This window comes from Oncorhynchus kisutch, linkage group LG19, assembly GCF_002021735.2.
Source record: "Oncorhynchus kisutch isolate 150728-3 linkage group LG19, Okis_V2, whole genome shotgun sequence".
NCBI lineage: Eukaryota > Metazoa > Chordata > Actinopteri > Salmoniformes > Salmonidae > Oncorhynchus > Oncorhynchus kisutch.
The window spans coordinates 44,772,942-44,788,210 of NC_034192.2; the positions used below are offsets into that span (position 1 = coordinate 44,772,942).

The following is a 15,269-nucleotide window of genomic DNA, read 5'->3' on the forward strand; positions in this document are numbered from 1 at the left end:
ACTGTTTAATAGTCACATCTACAGGGTTGATTCAGACTGTTTAATAGTCACATGTACAGGGTTGATTTAGACTGTTTAATAGTCACATGTACAGGGTTGATTCAGACTGTTTAATAGTCACATGTACAGGGTTGATTCAGACTGTTTAATAGTCACAAGTACAGGATTGCAGGTGTGATAGCAGGATACAATGAAACTCTTAGGCTCCTAGCTCCAACATGCAGGACTAAGTGACCATTGGGGAAGTGAGGGGGGGGGGGGGGGGGGGCATAGGAGGAGCAGCATGACCATTGAGGGGTGGGGGGGACCAAGTGAAATAAAAACAAGACACATTTTTATTTAAAAAACGTATAATATACATATTAACAACTACAACAGTGATTCATGTTTTGGGGTGGGGGGGGAGCAGCAGGTAAGGTACGTTATTGTTGAGGGGGGGTGTCCACATTTATCAATACATGTCAAACAGCATACTGTATGCACACATACAGTAAAAATGCAAACATACAGTAAATATATTTTGCATATGCTACTGTATTTGTACTGTACTTTATGTTAGATCAATTTTACGGAATGGGGTTCCTTAAGAATCGGGCTATGGTTGATAAGATCACTCTGATGTTATGGAAGATCGCAGGGTTTTCAATAATCTGTCGTTGGATTTCACAATGGCAGCCTCCTGTTCGTTTGTAAATAGACGTGTTCTACCACCACGTGATGGTCGTCTTTCAGTTCTACAAAAACAAAATAGCATACAGTACACAAGGTAAACATGTTACAAAATAGTATAGCTCCCAATTTCATACATGAAACATTGACTTTAATTCCCCTTACAGTATGTATTGGAATCTACATTCTTTACTGTAGTGATCAATTGGTAATTGAGCTTAGCTTGTTGAACAGTGTTGCTTTTCATTTACACACATGACATTTGAGTTTGTGTGTTGTGTTTTGCCAAATGTTTGTTGTAGAATTGCAATCTGAGGGTAAGGCAAAACATGTGCCAGTAGTACTCCAGATTTGGTGTCTGGTTCTGCTAAATGAGTTGCAGGTTTGTGTCAGTGTGCCTCATGGGCCAGTTCTAGTGTGTAAACATTTGAGGAAAACTGTTATAGAGATATGGCTGATCTATCTTCCTGAGAGGCCTTTCCTTTTCCTTTTGCTCTGAGGAAAGGGAAGAGAGAGGTCAATGGCAAGTAACACATTTCCATCCAGCTCTGCATTTTTCAGTAACACTTCAGATCTCACAGGTCATTCTAACAATGTTTTTGTTAATACTGATTTCATTGCTCCACCTGCTGTTTCCCCTTTTCTTTTGCTGGTGAAATAAAAAGATGAACTAGGAAAAGTACATTACCCGAAGAAAAGTTGCATGTCAGCTGTCTAAAAGTAAAAGGGGATGAAAGTAAATAATAAGTAATATTTTGAATAACAGTAGTGTTCCTGCAAAACTCATTAATAAATATTGTCTTTTAGTAGACAGGTCTATTCAAAGTGACTTAAATGCACACCTGTATGTTCAATAGATGTGACCAGCGTGGTAACCAAACCTACCATGTTTCAACTGAGCTATCAGCACCACTCAGCGCAGTTGTCATAGCAACCAAACATTGATAAATATAACTAGGAAACTCAGTATGTAGGTTCACCATTGCACCAAGTGGAGTGAGGAATGGCACAGTGTTATCAGTGAGAGTTGACTGTCTTGGATAAGAGCAGATAGCTAGTTGTTTATGGTGTAGGTCATCACATTTAGGAATGGCACTCCAGTGTTTTATTATGAACCCTCCCAAACACAAACTCCCTCCTTGTCTCTAGAGGTCAAACAAGACCAAGAGGAGTCACACTCTTGGACATTCCTACTGTAATGGACTGATCCAGTAATTCAAATGGAATTCATAAGGGCTCGGGTAGATACACATCACTGCTGATCCTATTGAGAAACCCTATTCATCCCACATTTCCACCCTTTCCCTCACCACTTTATGATTCAGTTCTATTAACATGATCCTGCATACATACCACTGAAATCCAGAACACCTCCCAAGGAGTGTCACTACGATGATTAAGTCCTCTAGGGAACTCCCACTATGTCTACTACACACTTAGAAACAAGGTGCTATCTAGAACCTAAAAGGGTTCTTCGGAAAGCCTTTTATCTTTGATTGTATTGTGGAGCTGGGTGGACTGTAGAATACCGGACATCAATACATAATGGGAGTACTGGGAGGGGTGAGAAGAGCGTGTGTAAGAGATGAAGGCCATGATATCCGACTCCAACTACTTCAAACGTGGAAATGTGGGTCATTTCTGATTGAGACGTTGATGAGATTTCAATCATTATTCACCCATTTAAAAAGACAGTCAGATGTTTGTTGACATCCCAATGTGTTATCACTATGCTTTCCACCATCCAAAAGAACAACCAAATTCCAATGGAAAAACCATGTAAGATTTTTGGTTTAGTTGTCACCTACTGTAAATGTATTATCACAGCACTTTCCACCATTTAAAAGCACCACAAAGTTCAAATGGGAATACAATGTCAGATATTTTGTATTTATACAACAAGTTAATGTGTTATTACTGTGCTGAATCTAATAGCACAACCAAATTACCTGGATTGTATTTGATATTACATGAACAGTACATAGCGCGATTGATCAATGCTGTTCAAGAGTCTGCACAGATATTTATATTGTGAAGATCCCCACAGACCTGCGACCTTTACATGCCATGACATTTATAGTTACATTAACCTCAAAATGTGGTCATGGATGAGTTACTCATTTTCAGGTTGAATAAAGACTGTTACATTAGTTTGTAAGATAGTCTTAACTTTAGCCTATCTACTGTATTAAACAAGTCATATTGAATTGTGTTAGGTTGACAACACAAGCCAATATCAACATTTAAAGTAGATCTACTGCTTGGATAGTTCCATCTGAGCCACTAGTTTAATCCTAGGCATGAATGTTTATTTTTGGTTTAGTTGGGGATCCTTTGTTACTTTGTTGACAAGTTAATAGGCTATTTACTGTATTGCAAAAGCGATGTTGAATTGTGTTTGGTTGTCAACGCAACCAAATATCAACGTTGGAAGGAGATGTATATTTTGTGCCACTGACTTAGTCTGACTTTAATTTCAGTTTGTCTGCAAATGAATAATTGATGTTTGATTCACGTCTCCATCACAACCAGACATCTAAGTTAAAGAATAGGACTAAATCAAATCCAACTTTAAATGCACTTTTAAAAAACGATGAATGAGAACGTTACAGAGGCATGAACATCACACCCTTCAAAAGGCTAACCTCCCCTGTTACTGTAATGGTGAGAGGTTAGAATGTCTTGGGGGGGTATGATATTTGTACTTCTGTAACTTTCTCACTCATAAATATTCACAATTCATTCAGGATTATCCGTAATAATGATAGCATCCAAATTAAACAAGTGTTTAGAAACATATTCTATTCTTATTTACAATAAAAAATGGGACTCCAAAATGACACAATACATTATTTACCATTAATTTCTATTGGGCACAAAATAATCTGAAACACAACCAAAACAAACAGCAATTGCATCCAACAAAGTTGTAGATTGTATGCTATGAATAGGGACCAAATACTTTGAACTACGTTAATAGCAGCCTGTTGTCATAGACGTAGACGTAGACGTAGATGTAACATAGTAAATATAAACTCGGGACACTCACATTAAATCAAATCAAAACCAATTTAATTGGTCACATACACGGTTAGCAGTTCCTACATTGCAGTAATATCTCACAAGTAATCTAGCAATTCCCCAACAACTACCTAATACACACAAATCTAAAGGGATGGAATAAGAATATGTAGATATAAATATATGGATGATCGAAGGCCGAGCAGCTTAGGCAAGGTGCAACAGATGGTATAAGGTACACTACCGTTTAAATGTTTCGGGTCACTTCAACATTTCCTTGTTTTTTAAAGAAAGGGACATTTTTTTGTTCATTAAAATAACATCGCATTGATCAGAAATACAGTGTAGACATTGTTAATGTTGTAAATGACTATTGTAGCTGGAAACGGCAGATTTTTCATGGAATATCTACATAGGCGTACAGAGGCCCATTATCAGCAACCATCACTCCTGTGTTCCAATGGCACGTTGTGTTAATCCAAGTTTATAATTTTAAAAGGCTAATTGATCATTAGAAAACCCTTTTGCAATTATGTTAGCACAGCTGGAAACTCTTGTACTGATTAAAGAAGCAATAAAACTGGCCTTCGTTGAGTATCTGGAGAATCAGCATTTGTGGGTTCAATTACAGGCTCAAAATGGCCAGAAACAAAAACCTTTCTTCTGAAACTCATCAGTCTATTCTTGTTCTGAGAAATGAAGGCTATTCCATGTGAGAAATTGCCAAGAAACTGAATATCGCCTTCCGGGTGGCGGATTGGTTTAAGGCACTGCATCGCAGTGCTAGCTGTGCCACCAGAGATTCTGGGTTTGCGCCCAGGCTCTGTCGTAACCGGCCGCGACCGGGAGGTCCGTGGGGCGACGCACAATTGGCCTAGCGTCGTCTGGGTTAGGGAGGGCTTGGCCGGTAGGGATATCATTGTCTCATCGCGCACCAGCGCCTCCTGTGGCGGGCCGGGCGCAGTGTGCGCTAACCAAGGTTGCCAGGTGCACGGTGTTGGGGAGAAAAAGGGGTAAATAATAATAATAATAATAAAATTAAAAAACAACCACTGAATTGCATAGCGCCACATTCAAATAATATTACTAAAAATATTTATATTCATGAAATCGCAAGTGCAATATCGTCTCAGATTTTGAAAATATGCTTTACAGCGAAAGCAATCCAAGCGTTTGTGTAAGTTTATCGATCGCTCGACAAAATATTATGTACACTTAGCATCAAGTTGCTTGGTCACGAAAATCAGAAAAGCAATCAAATTAATAATTTACCTTTGATGGTCTTCGGATGTTTTCACTCACGAGATCCCAGTTACACAATAAATGTTCCTTTTGTTCCATAAAGATTATTTATATATCCAAAATACCTCAGTTTGTTTGGCGTGTTATGTTCAGAAATCCACAGGAAAGAGCGGTCACGACAACGCAGACAAATTCCAAATAATATCCGTAATGTCCACAGAAACATGTCAAACGTTTTTTATAATCAATCCTCAGGTTGTTTTTAAAATATATAATCGATAATATATCAACCGCAACTGTCTTTATCAGTAGGAGAGGGAGAGGCAATGGCTGCCCAAACTCTGTTGCTCGAGCAAAACTCATGCGAACACCTGACGCGATGTTATCTTTCTCGCTCATTTTTCAAAATAAAAGCCTGAAACTATGTCTAAAGGCTGTTGACACCTTGAAGAAGCGATAGGAAAAGGAATCTGGTTGATATCCCTTTAAATGGAGCGAAAGGCAGGCTATGGAACATGGAGCTTTCAAAATAGAAGCCACTTCCTGGTTTGATTTTCCTCAGGTTTCGCCTGCAATATCAGTTCTGTTATACTCACAGGCAATATTTTGACAGTTTTGGAAACTTTAAAGGGTTTTCTATCCTAATCTGTCAATTATATGCATATTCTAGCATCTGGTCCTGAGAAATAGCCCATTTACTTTGGGAACGTTATTTTTCCAAACATAAAAATAGTGCCCCCTAGCTTCAAGAGGTTAAACCCTTTCCGTTTCCTTACAGTTCCTGCCACTCATCTGCTCCATGCCCTCACCCAGGGGACATAGGTTGGTGGTTCTCCCATCATGACATAATGACCCTGATCTTCCCCTCCCCTGTGACTCACCAAGCACCAACATTTCCCACAAACACCCATGTGGTTTCACTAAAATCATGCTGGCCAGTATCTACTGCTGGCCAGGTATCATGCATTCCTGACATATTCTAAATGTAATTCAATAAACGCTTTATCACACATTTTTCCAGGGAGGGAATACAGCTGTGTTGATGTTGGTAGATGTTAGTTTTATATTTAGGCAACTAACCGTGTAAAGGTTATGGGACATTTTGGGCAATTAAAAAAAAAAAATTGTCAGAAATCCTAACACAGCATAAATAATATGTCATGTTTATTTGTGTCTCATGCATCTCGTCACAAGATATCCTCATCAGAAAATCTATGTGAAAACAAAGAATCTAGTGAGAGTTAACTAATGAGCACAACACGTTCAGACTTTGTTGACTTACAGTAGCAGGTATCAAAACATTTCCAAATGAGGTGTTACTGGTTCCCAGTGTATTCCAACACAGTACATGCTTTGTATAGGGAGAGACAAAAACTTCAAAGTGTACACTGTTATTAGTGTGACAGATCATGAAAACACTGTATTCAATATGGTGCTACAGTTGGCGTTATAGGGGGATATGATGGTTTTATGTCACATGGTGAAACTATATTTCTACATTGTTTGATTAACCATTATTAACTGACAAGTACTAGGACCTATTTTAGGCTCTCCTCATAGAGAGAGCTTGGCACTGTGTTTATATGAGAGAGGACCACACCCATCCTCAGGGCCCTCCCCCTCCTCCTACGTTTAAAATGTGTTCAGAGTGATAGCCTCAAGGAGCCCACAAACAAAACGTCCCAGCTACAAGGGTCTTACACTGCCTCCTAAGATCCATATATAAACCAGCACACTAGAGATATATAGAAGACTCAAGGGAAGAGTGACGTTTTACATCCGTGGACTTGGAGTCTTCAGAGTTAACAGGTTTGTTTTGCTGAGACCTGAGGACACTTGTTGGAGAAGCATTTCTGAACTTTGCACAACACAGCACAGCTTTTGAAAAGAATGGCGCAACGACAGAACTCCGACAAAGATCCGACTATTGAACTCTTCATAAAGGTCAGTATTTTGTTCATCCTTTAGTTTAGAATAAGAAAATAATAATTTGTATTAATTCCAACATAGTCTATGCATATAATTTCAAGAATATGTGAAAAGATGTAAATCGTGTGATGATTGTAATACAGAAAAACATACCGCAAAATTGTTTCATGTGAAAGCTAATGAAATGTACAAGATGTAATGTAAAGCTTCAGTCACTTCAGCCATAGCCTCTATTTCACAGAATGGCTTGTCGTGAAGAACAAATTCTTATTTTCAATGACGGCCTAGGAACAGTGGGTTAACTGCCTGTTCAGGGGCAGAACGACAGATTTGTACCTTGTCAGCTCGGTGATTTGAATTTGCAACCTTCCGGTTACTAGTCTAACGCTCTAACTACTAGGCTACCCTGCCACCCTGTGTGTGTGTGTGTGTGCGTGTGTGTGTGTGTGTGTGTGTGTGTGTGTGTGTGTGTGTGTGTGTGTGTGTGTGTGTGTGTGTGTGTGTGTGTGTGTGTGTGTGTGTGTGTGTGTGTGTGTGTGTGTGTGTGTGTGTGAGAGAGAGAGAGTGAGAGAGTGTGTGAGAGTGAGGGTGGCATTTATCACTGTGTAATGACACCAGACACTGGAGGCCACCTTATCACCACATGCCCTAGAGGAGCAGGCGGCACACTGGGAACGCCTGCCCTCCCCCCCTGAGGCAGGCACACACACACACGCTCTAACACACATGCACATTCTGAAAACTGAAATAAGATTGCAAATAAGTAGATATGGACTGTATCTTTGTAAAGTCATATACGTACAGTACATAATGGTACATATTTGAAGCACACACACACACACGCAGAGAACCATCCCATTTGTTTATCCATACCAGAGGTAGAGTAGCGTTGGTGGGTCAGTAATCAGACTCTGTTCAATAGGTGGGTACTGAGGAGAGCCCATGTCAATTTCTGTAAGCTTCCTCTCTAACTCAATGCCTACAATGCACTACAAGTGCGTGTATTTGTGTCTTTGATCATGAGATGAATATGAATTGCATGATAGGACAGGAGATCAGGACTTACTGTAATAGATAACATGGACAATGTCAACATCAATCATTGGAATTTAAATAGGGCTCCCTATCTTATGTGTGACCATGAGTCTTCTGTGTTTGAGGAGTTATCGTATATTTCTGTCTGTGAAATAAACTACCATTAAACTAGCCGGGTCCCAGATGTGTTAATATTGTTTTGCCAACTACTATGGTCATTGTTTGGTGTGACAATGACCCTAGGAGTTGGCAAGACAGCACAAACAGATTTGGCAACAGGCTATAACTAAACCTAAACTAAAAGAATTATGCTGCTTGTCTTTCAGGCTGGCCACGATGGAGAGAACATGGGCAACTGCCCCTTCTGCCAGAGGCTCTTCATGGTCCTGTGGCTAAAAGGAGTCAAGTTCACCGTGACAACCGTCGACATGAGGAAGTAAGCCCCCGCCTCCCTGGCTTCCCGCCCTTCCAATTCCTGTTCATCTGTTTAAAGGTCGCTCACACAGGGCTCTATAAAGAGTTCAGCAAGAACAAGGATGTTTTTCAGAAACCAAACTGTTTAATGGGGTGTGATACAGAGAGGTGATAGAGGGCAGGGCTTGAAAAACTAAAACATTTGCAGAAAGGAGAAAGAGCTCTGTGTAGAATTGAACAAACACCTTTTCTTAAACTATCCCCTTTCTTGTGTAAATGTCTCAGGCCCATTACCGGTGAGCAAATAGAATCAGGAAACATTGAAAGGATGCTGATAATTGAGTGATTGAGGAGCCACTCCCATGCCAGTGTGTTTTACTTACTGAATCATAGATTGCTGGAATCATGGCTTGATAACCTTTGTGTTCGTTGTGACTGTGTCAATGAATGATTAAGCATGGTATCTGTTGAAATAAAAGCTGGAATGATCCCATATATGACCATGTCTACTCCCTTTCTTTATTCCTGCCCGTTGCCAACCTCTCCACCCAACCCTGCCCCGGTACACTCTAGAAAACCAGCAGAGCTGAAGGATTTGGCACCTGGGACCAACCCTCCGTTCCTCCTGTACAACGGCACCCTCAAGACGGACTTTATCAAGATCGAGGAGTTTCTGGAACAGACATTGGCCCCTCCCAGGTAAAGTATTATTATATTAAAGAAAAAGTGAATGGCACTAACCTTCTTCAAACAAACTCATACTCCTCTCGTCCCACTCCCTTCAGGTATCCACACCTTAGCCCACTCAGCAAAGAGTCCTTTGACGTGGGCGCTGACATCTTCGCCAAGTTTTCCGCTTTCATTAAGAATAGACCAGCCAACAGTACTTGTAAGTAAAGTTTCAGTCAGTCCACATTCATGTTTTAGATTAGACAATGTCTTATGAGGCAATGGAAAATATGACAATTAAATATACTAATGGAATTCCAACAATGACATTGATTCAGTTATTAAAGCACACTGGCAATGGCGTATGCCTTAATGAACTGCTGGTTTGATGTGAATTTTAGGGCCCAGCCCAAGCCTACTCCTGGTCTGTATAGCATACTCAATGGAGAATCTCAACTGAAAGTGCTTTTTTTTTATCCATAAGGAATATCTCCAAAGCTCCAGACCTGTCTGACATACATGCCTGTGTCTCTCTAAATCCATAGTCCATGAGAAGGCGCTGCTGCGGGAGTTCAAGCGTCTGGATCTCTACCTGACCTCCCCCATCCCTGAAGAGATTAACCAAAACTCCAGAGAAAACATCCTTGTCTCCAAGAGGAAGTTCCTGGATGGCAACCATCTCACCCTGGCAGACTGCAACCTGCTGCCCAAGCTGCATGTCATCAAGGTGAAACAAATAGGCATATGACATAAACGGTTTGAAATATGAATTTGATTATTTTCTGGTATTAGGCATGTCTTATGACTATACTACACAACCTATGCAATGACAGGGCCCATCCTTACTTTCTAATCCTTACTTTCTAATAATTTTGGGGTGGCAGGTAGCCTAGTGGTTAGAGCGTTGGGCCAGTAACTGAAAGGTTGCTAGATCGAATCTCCGAGCTGACAGTGTAAAAATCTGAACAAGGCAGTTAACTCACTGTTCCCTGGTAGGCAGTCATTGTAAATAAGAATTTGTTCTTAACTGACTTGCCTAGTTAAATAAAGGTTCAATTTAAATACACTTTTAAAAATCCTAGGAGATGTATAACTCCATTTTGAACCATTGGGAACATTCTCTGCACATATTCTCTATTCTCCATTACTTTAATAGTGTTATATGACTATTATTCTTTATAGTGTCTCACAATTCAACTGTTTTGGTTTGGTTTTATTTGGTTTGGTTTTATTTGATAGATTGCTGCCAAGAAGTACTGTGACTTTGACATCCCGGTCCAGTTCACTGGTGTATGGAGGTACCTGAACAATGCCTACGAGAGGGAGGAGTTCAGTCAGACCTGTCCTGCCAACATCGAGATCGAGAAGGCTTACCTGGATGTAGCCAATAAGAGGCTGTAAACCTATAAACAATTTTTAGCCAACAATTACACAACCATTACACAACTATTACACAACATTTCCTCTTTTACTGTTACCATGGAAATGGTAAGCCATTCACAAAACATGAAGGAATTTTGGGAGGGGCCAGCAATCATTATTGAAATATCTCATGTCAACTGTTTAAAAATCAACATTTATAAATTCCTGTGTTAGGATGCAGATAGGCATTCTAGAAATCAAAGTTCACAAAGAGACCCCCTCCTGCTTAATGTGCATTAGGTTAATTTAGCACTAGGGCATGCACAAGATGAACGACAATGCCATATGTTTTACAGAGTGTGTAATAGTAGGCTGCTACAGTAACTAAGGTCTATGTATGAAGACAAGTACAGACTATTTATTTCATGTAATTATACTGGCAAATTTCATTATATGCCACACTAAATAGGCCAAGTGTGCAATTTGACTGCTTATCTAATTTAGTGAGTTTCTTTGTCCATAGTGTAAATATATATTTCTTACCTTGTTGTTTATGACCTGCACACCCATACTATAAGAATATATGAGTGTATTCTAATTATGTTTATGTGTGATTGAAACTAGTGATACAAAACCTATTGTTGATAGTTACCATTACCACTCATAATATTAAGCTCTCACCAACAAGACTGCAGTCAATTAGCATGTAAATAAGTTTAGGTATCAGGAAAAGATGTTTTACTATAATACAGTACACCTGTTCAAACTATGATGTGAAAGAAAATGTCTGACCCTTGAGTGTGTATGTATGTTTGTTTGTTTGTATGTGTGTGTGTGTGTGTGTGTGTGTGTGTGTGTGTGTGTGTGTGTGTGTGTGTGTGTGTGTGTGTGTGTGTGTGTTTGCTGGTCATTTCAAAGCATCCCATATACAGTATATGCAGTCAGTGATTTCTGTGGTATGATTCCACAAAATATGTATTTACTGTGCATTTCTAAATTAGTCAACTAAAATATAGTTGACGTCTAATTTTAGTATTTAATGTTGTTGACTTTATTCTGCTTCCAAGCATTGGTTCGAGGCATATACGTTGTGTATTTGTATAGAAATTGATATGCAATCTTACACAGTGTTGGTCTCTCAAAAACAAAGTTGTTCCGTTCAATCCACATGATATATTTCATTTTATTGTCAGACAGTCTCAACGCAAGGCCCTTTTCAACCGGATTAAAAAATATATTTTCATAAATAATTGAGTCTAGGGTTATCAGTATAAACATTGTGTTGGGGACGTACGTTTAATATGTAATAAGGGACACAGCTTGTTGTCCAGGCATCGTCGAAACGTCTCTTATCCTCCTTCACCGCACAGCTTCTAGTTGGTCACACAGTATTTCCAGAAGCATGCTATCCAGGGAAGAAAGCGACAAAGATAGACACATGTCAAGATTCTGTGCATCAATTCTTTCTTCATGAGTCCTATCATGTTACATCATCTACTGTTTGTATCCTGATAGGCTATACCCACCGGGCACAGACGTTAATTCAACGTCTATTCCACATTAGTTCAATAAACAACATTGCTTCAACCACTGTGTGCCCAATGGGTAGTTACTCCATCTCACCTTCGACGAGACAGTCCTTAGTTAAAAATCCTTACCAAACACTTTATTGCATTGTAAATATGCCAGCATATATATGGTATTTTCTTAAGTTGTTGATGCGATACTGTGCTTTAAATTGTCCTCAGCAAACACCTGCTCTTACTATGATCATAAGGAACACATAAGGAAAGGTGCTGCGACAGAGTCGGTCCAGGATAACGTTGATTTTACTCACCTCTCTTGTTAGTTTTCGGCAAGTTCTGCTCAGAACGAAGGAAGCCCTGAGAGCGAAGCTTGTCGGCTGCAGCGAGCTTCAACACCACCACCTTCAGATCATCAACCTAAAAAAACAGACAGAATATATTTTATTACACATTGATCCATATAGAATGTAATAGAAGAGAATAGGTTCACCAGAGGGTTCTTTTGTATCACACAGTCAATAGAAATGTCTAGCACACTTACCATGTTGACAAATTTATCCTGCTGCACAGAATCTTTAGCTCCTGAAGGAAAATTGAGAAAATAAACCCAGTAAATATAGACCTCATCACGTTATATGGGTGACTAGCTGCTTAGAATAAAACCAACTGTCCTTTTGACTAACTCGTCTGCATATGGCAAAGAGTCATGGGATATCAGAACATTCACGTCCAATCCTTGGTATCTTCATTGAAGGTTTCGTCCCTCCCCACCTGCTTTATTCCATGTCTCCCTGACTCCATCGTGCTGCAGCAGGAGAGGGTAGAGATTCTTCACCTCTCTTTGGTCAGTCAATTCAGTGTTCTCTCCATCCTCCACATCTGCCACCAACTGCTGGATCAGCACTGCTCAGACCAAACAGCTCTCAATAATCAAACAGTATTATCTCAGTACTGAGATTCACACCATTGCTGAAAGTTCCAGTAAACCCAATGTCATGTTACTCAGAACTGGTGTTAAAAATCCAGACTCCGAGTGAAGTTAACTGTCAAAATAGCTATTGCCTTCAATGTTCTCAGAGGAAAATCTATCCCCATTTGTCATCTATGGTAGACCCACATTATCAGACAAAGGTTTGCACACACGTACTCATTCAAGGGTTTTTCTTTATTTTTTACTATTTTCTACGTTGTAGAATAATAGTGAAGACATCAAAAATGTGAAATAACACACATGGAATCATGTACTAACCAAAAAATGTGTCTATGTACACTGACGACTCAACAGTATGCATGTCGGCTGCAACCGTAAAATAAATGAGACACTTAACATAGAGCTCCAGTCAGTTTTAGAATGGGTAACTGGCAATAGGCTGGTGATAAATATCTCAAAAACTAAAAGCATACATTTTTGGGACAAATCACTCGCTCAACGCTAAACCTCGTTTAGATCTATTATTGAATAATGTGGCTATTGAGCAAGTTGAGGAGACTAACCTGCTGGGTGTAACCCTAGATAGCAAGCTTTCATGGTCAAAACATACTCAATAGTTGCTAAAATGGGAAAGGTTTGTCCATGATTGGGCATTGCTCTGCCTTCTTGACATCCGTGTCGACCAGACTGGACTACTGCCCAGCTGTGTGGTCATGTAAGGCAAAGAAAGACATAGGACAATCGCAGTTGGTCCAGAACAAAGCAGAACGTATCGCACTTAGATGTACACAGACAGAAAGTGTCAGTAACATGCATGTCAGTCCCTCCTGGCTCAAAGTTGAGGAGAGATTGACTGCATCACTATTGGTCTTTGTGAGAGGTATTGATGTGTTGAAGGTACCGAACTGTCTGTTCAAGCAGTTGGCACACAGTTCGGACAGGCATCGGTACAACACAAGACATGTAACCAGAGGTCTCTTCACAGTCCCAAGTTCCAGAACAGAGGCTGGGAAATGCACAGTATTAAATAGAGCCATGATTACATGGAACTCTGACAGCCCAGGTAACTCAAGCTAGCAAAATAACCAGTTTAAAAAAAAACAGATAAAAGGACACCTTACTGCACAAAGGGGACTGTGAAGAGACACGGCCATTTTATATATCTTGTATTGCAATTCCGACTGTGATGTATTAGACCTACACAAACGGTCAATAGTTTTAGAACGCCTACTCATTCAAGGGTTTTTCTTGATTTTTTTACTCTTTTCTACATTGTAGAATAATAGTGAAGACATCAAAACTATGAAATAACATACATGAAATCATGTAGTAACCCAAAAAGGTTTTTTATTTTATTAGTTTAACACATTTTTGGTTACCACATGATTCCATATGCGTTATTTCATAGTTTTGATGTCTTCACTATTATTCTACAATGTAGAAAATAGTAAAAATAAAGAAAAATCCTTGAATGAGTAACTGTGTCCAAACTTTTGACATGGTTGTAGATAATGAACTGAGACTTTCAGAGTTCAACATTGCCCTCACAACATTATGCATAGGGATCTAAGAATGAATACCAGAAATCTAAACACTATAAATGATACCAAGAAAAGATGAGACATCTTACAGCATGTCTCATAAGGAAGGTTCAGCTAGACATGCCCTAAAATAGAACATCATAGACATGGTCAGATCAAAATAATTCAAAGATACCACAGATTCTCTTGCCTACCTTCTTGGGGTTCCAAGCTTGTGTCTGGATACAGTGGTAGAGCATGTCTGGCAGGGCAAATAACAGCTAAAAAGTAGAACAGTGCTAAGGACAGCATGATGACAATAGCTTATGTGGCTCTGTACTGCACTACTTTGTCTTGACTAGGAACTTCACTTTTATATCTTACTCGACCATCCATCACGACGGGATCGATACATCGTCATGTCACCCAGTCTCAGTCTTAATGGTTTGGACGTGATGGGCCCATCATCATGAACACAATTCAGGGGGCTCTGTCAAAGCAACTGGGGCCTATCTCTGCTTGTTCAGAGGGCCCTACAAATGTTTCCTCTCCAATAGCAATCAGTGGCCAGTCATCAACCTCAAATTCTTTATATGTGACTGAAACCATTTTCTTGTTCTAATGGGTTGTTCATCCTACCCCAGACAACATGGTGGAACAGCATGTATCACTGTTCTGATCAAGGCCCCTTTTAAGCACAGAGACTCTTTAGAAATATGTTGTGGTCTCTTTGTTTATTTTCTTTGTCTTACCCTTTGTCTTACACTCTCAGAAAAAAATAGTATGGTTAGGGTACAGTATTGTTCCCCGGGGTATAAAACCACACCCTTCATTAGCATATTTCCCAGCATGCTGTATTGCTAGTTTATTTTTTATTTTTTTATTCAACATGTTTGTTTTTAGATGCACATAGTGTGTTTTTGCATGTACATTGATTGATTGATAGATTGA

The 15,269-nt window shown here is 39.6% G+C and overlaps 1 protein-coding gene across 1 annotated transcript; it reads left to right on the forward strand.

Moving 5' to 3' along the window:
• Window positions 1-6,573: 6,573 nt before the first annotated feature.
• Window positions 6,574-11,928, forward strand: LOC109864874 (chloride intracellular channel protein 2-like). Its single transcript, XM_020452896.2, has 6 exons — window positions 6,574-6,876; window positions 8,223-8,332; window positions 8,884-9,009; window positions 9,096-9,199; window positions 9,525-9,706; window positions 10,219-11,928. The coding sequence occupies exons 1-6, from the start codon at window positions 6,823-6,825 to the stop codon at window positions 10,378-10,380; spliced, it is 738 nt and encodes a 245-aa protein (XP_020308485.1). The 5' UTR covers window positions 6,574-6,822; the 3' UTR covers window positions 10,381-11,928.
• The last annotated feature ends 3,341 nt before the right edge of the window (window positions 11,929-15,269 follow it).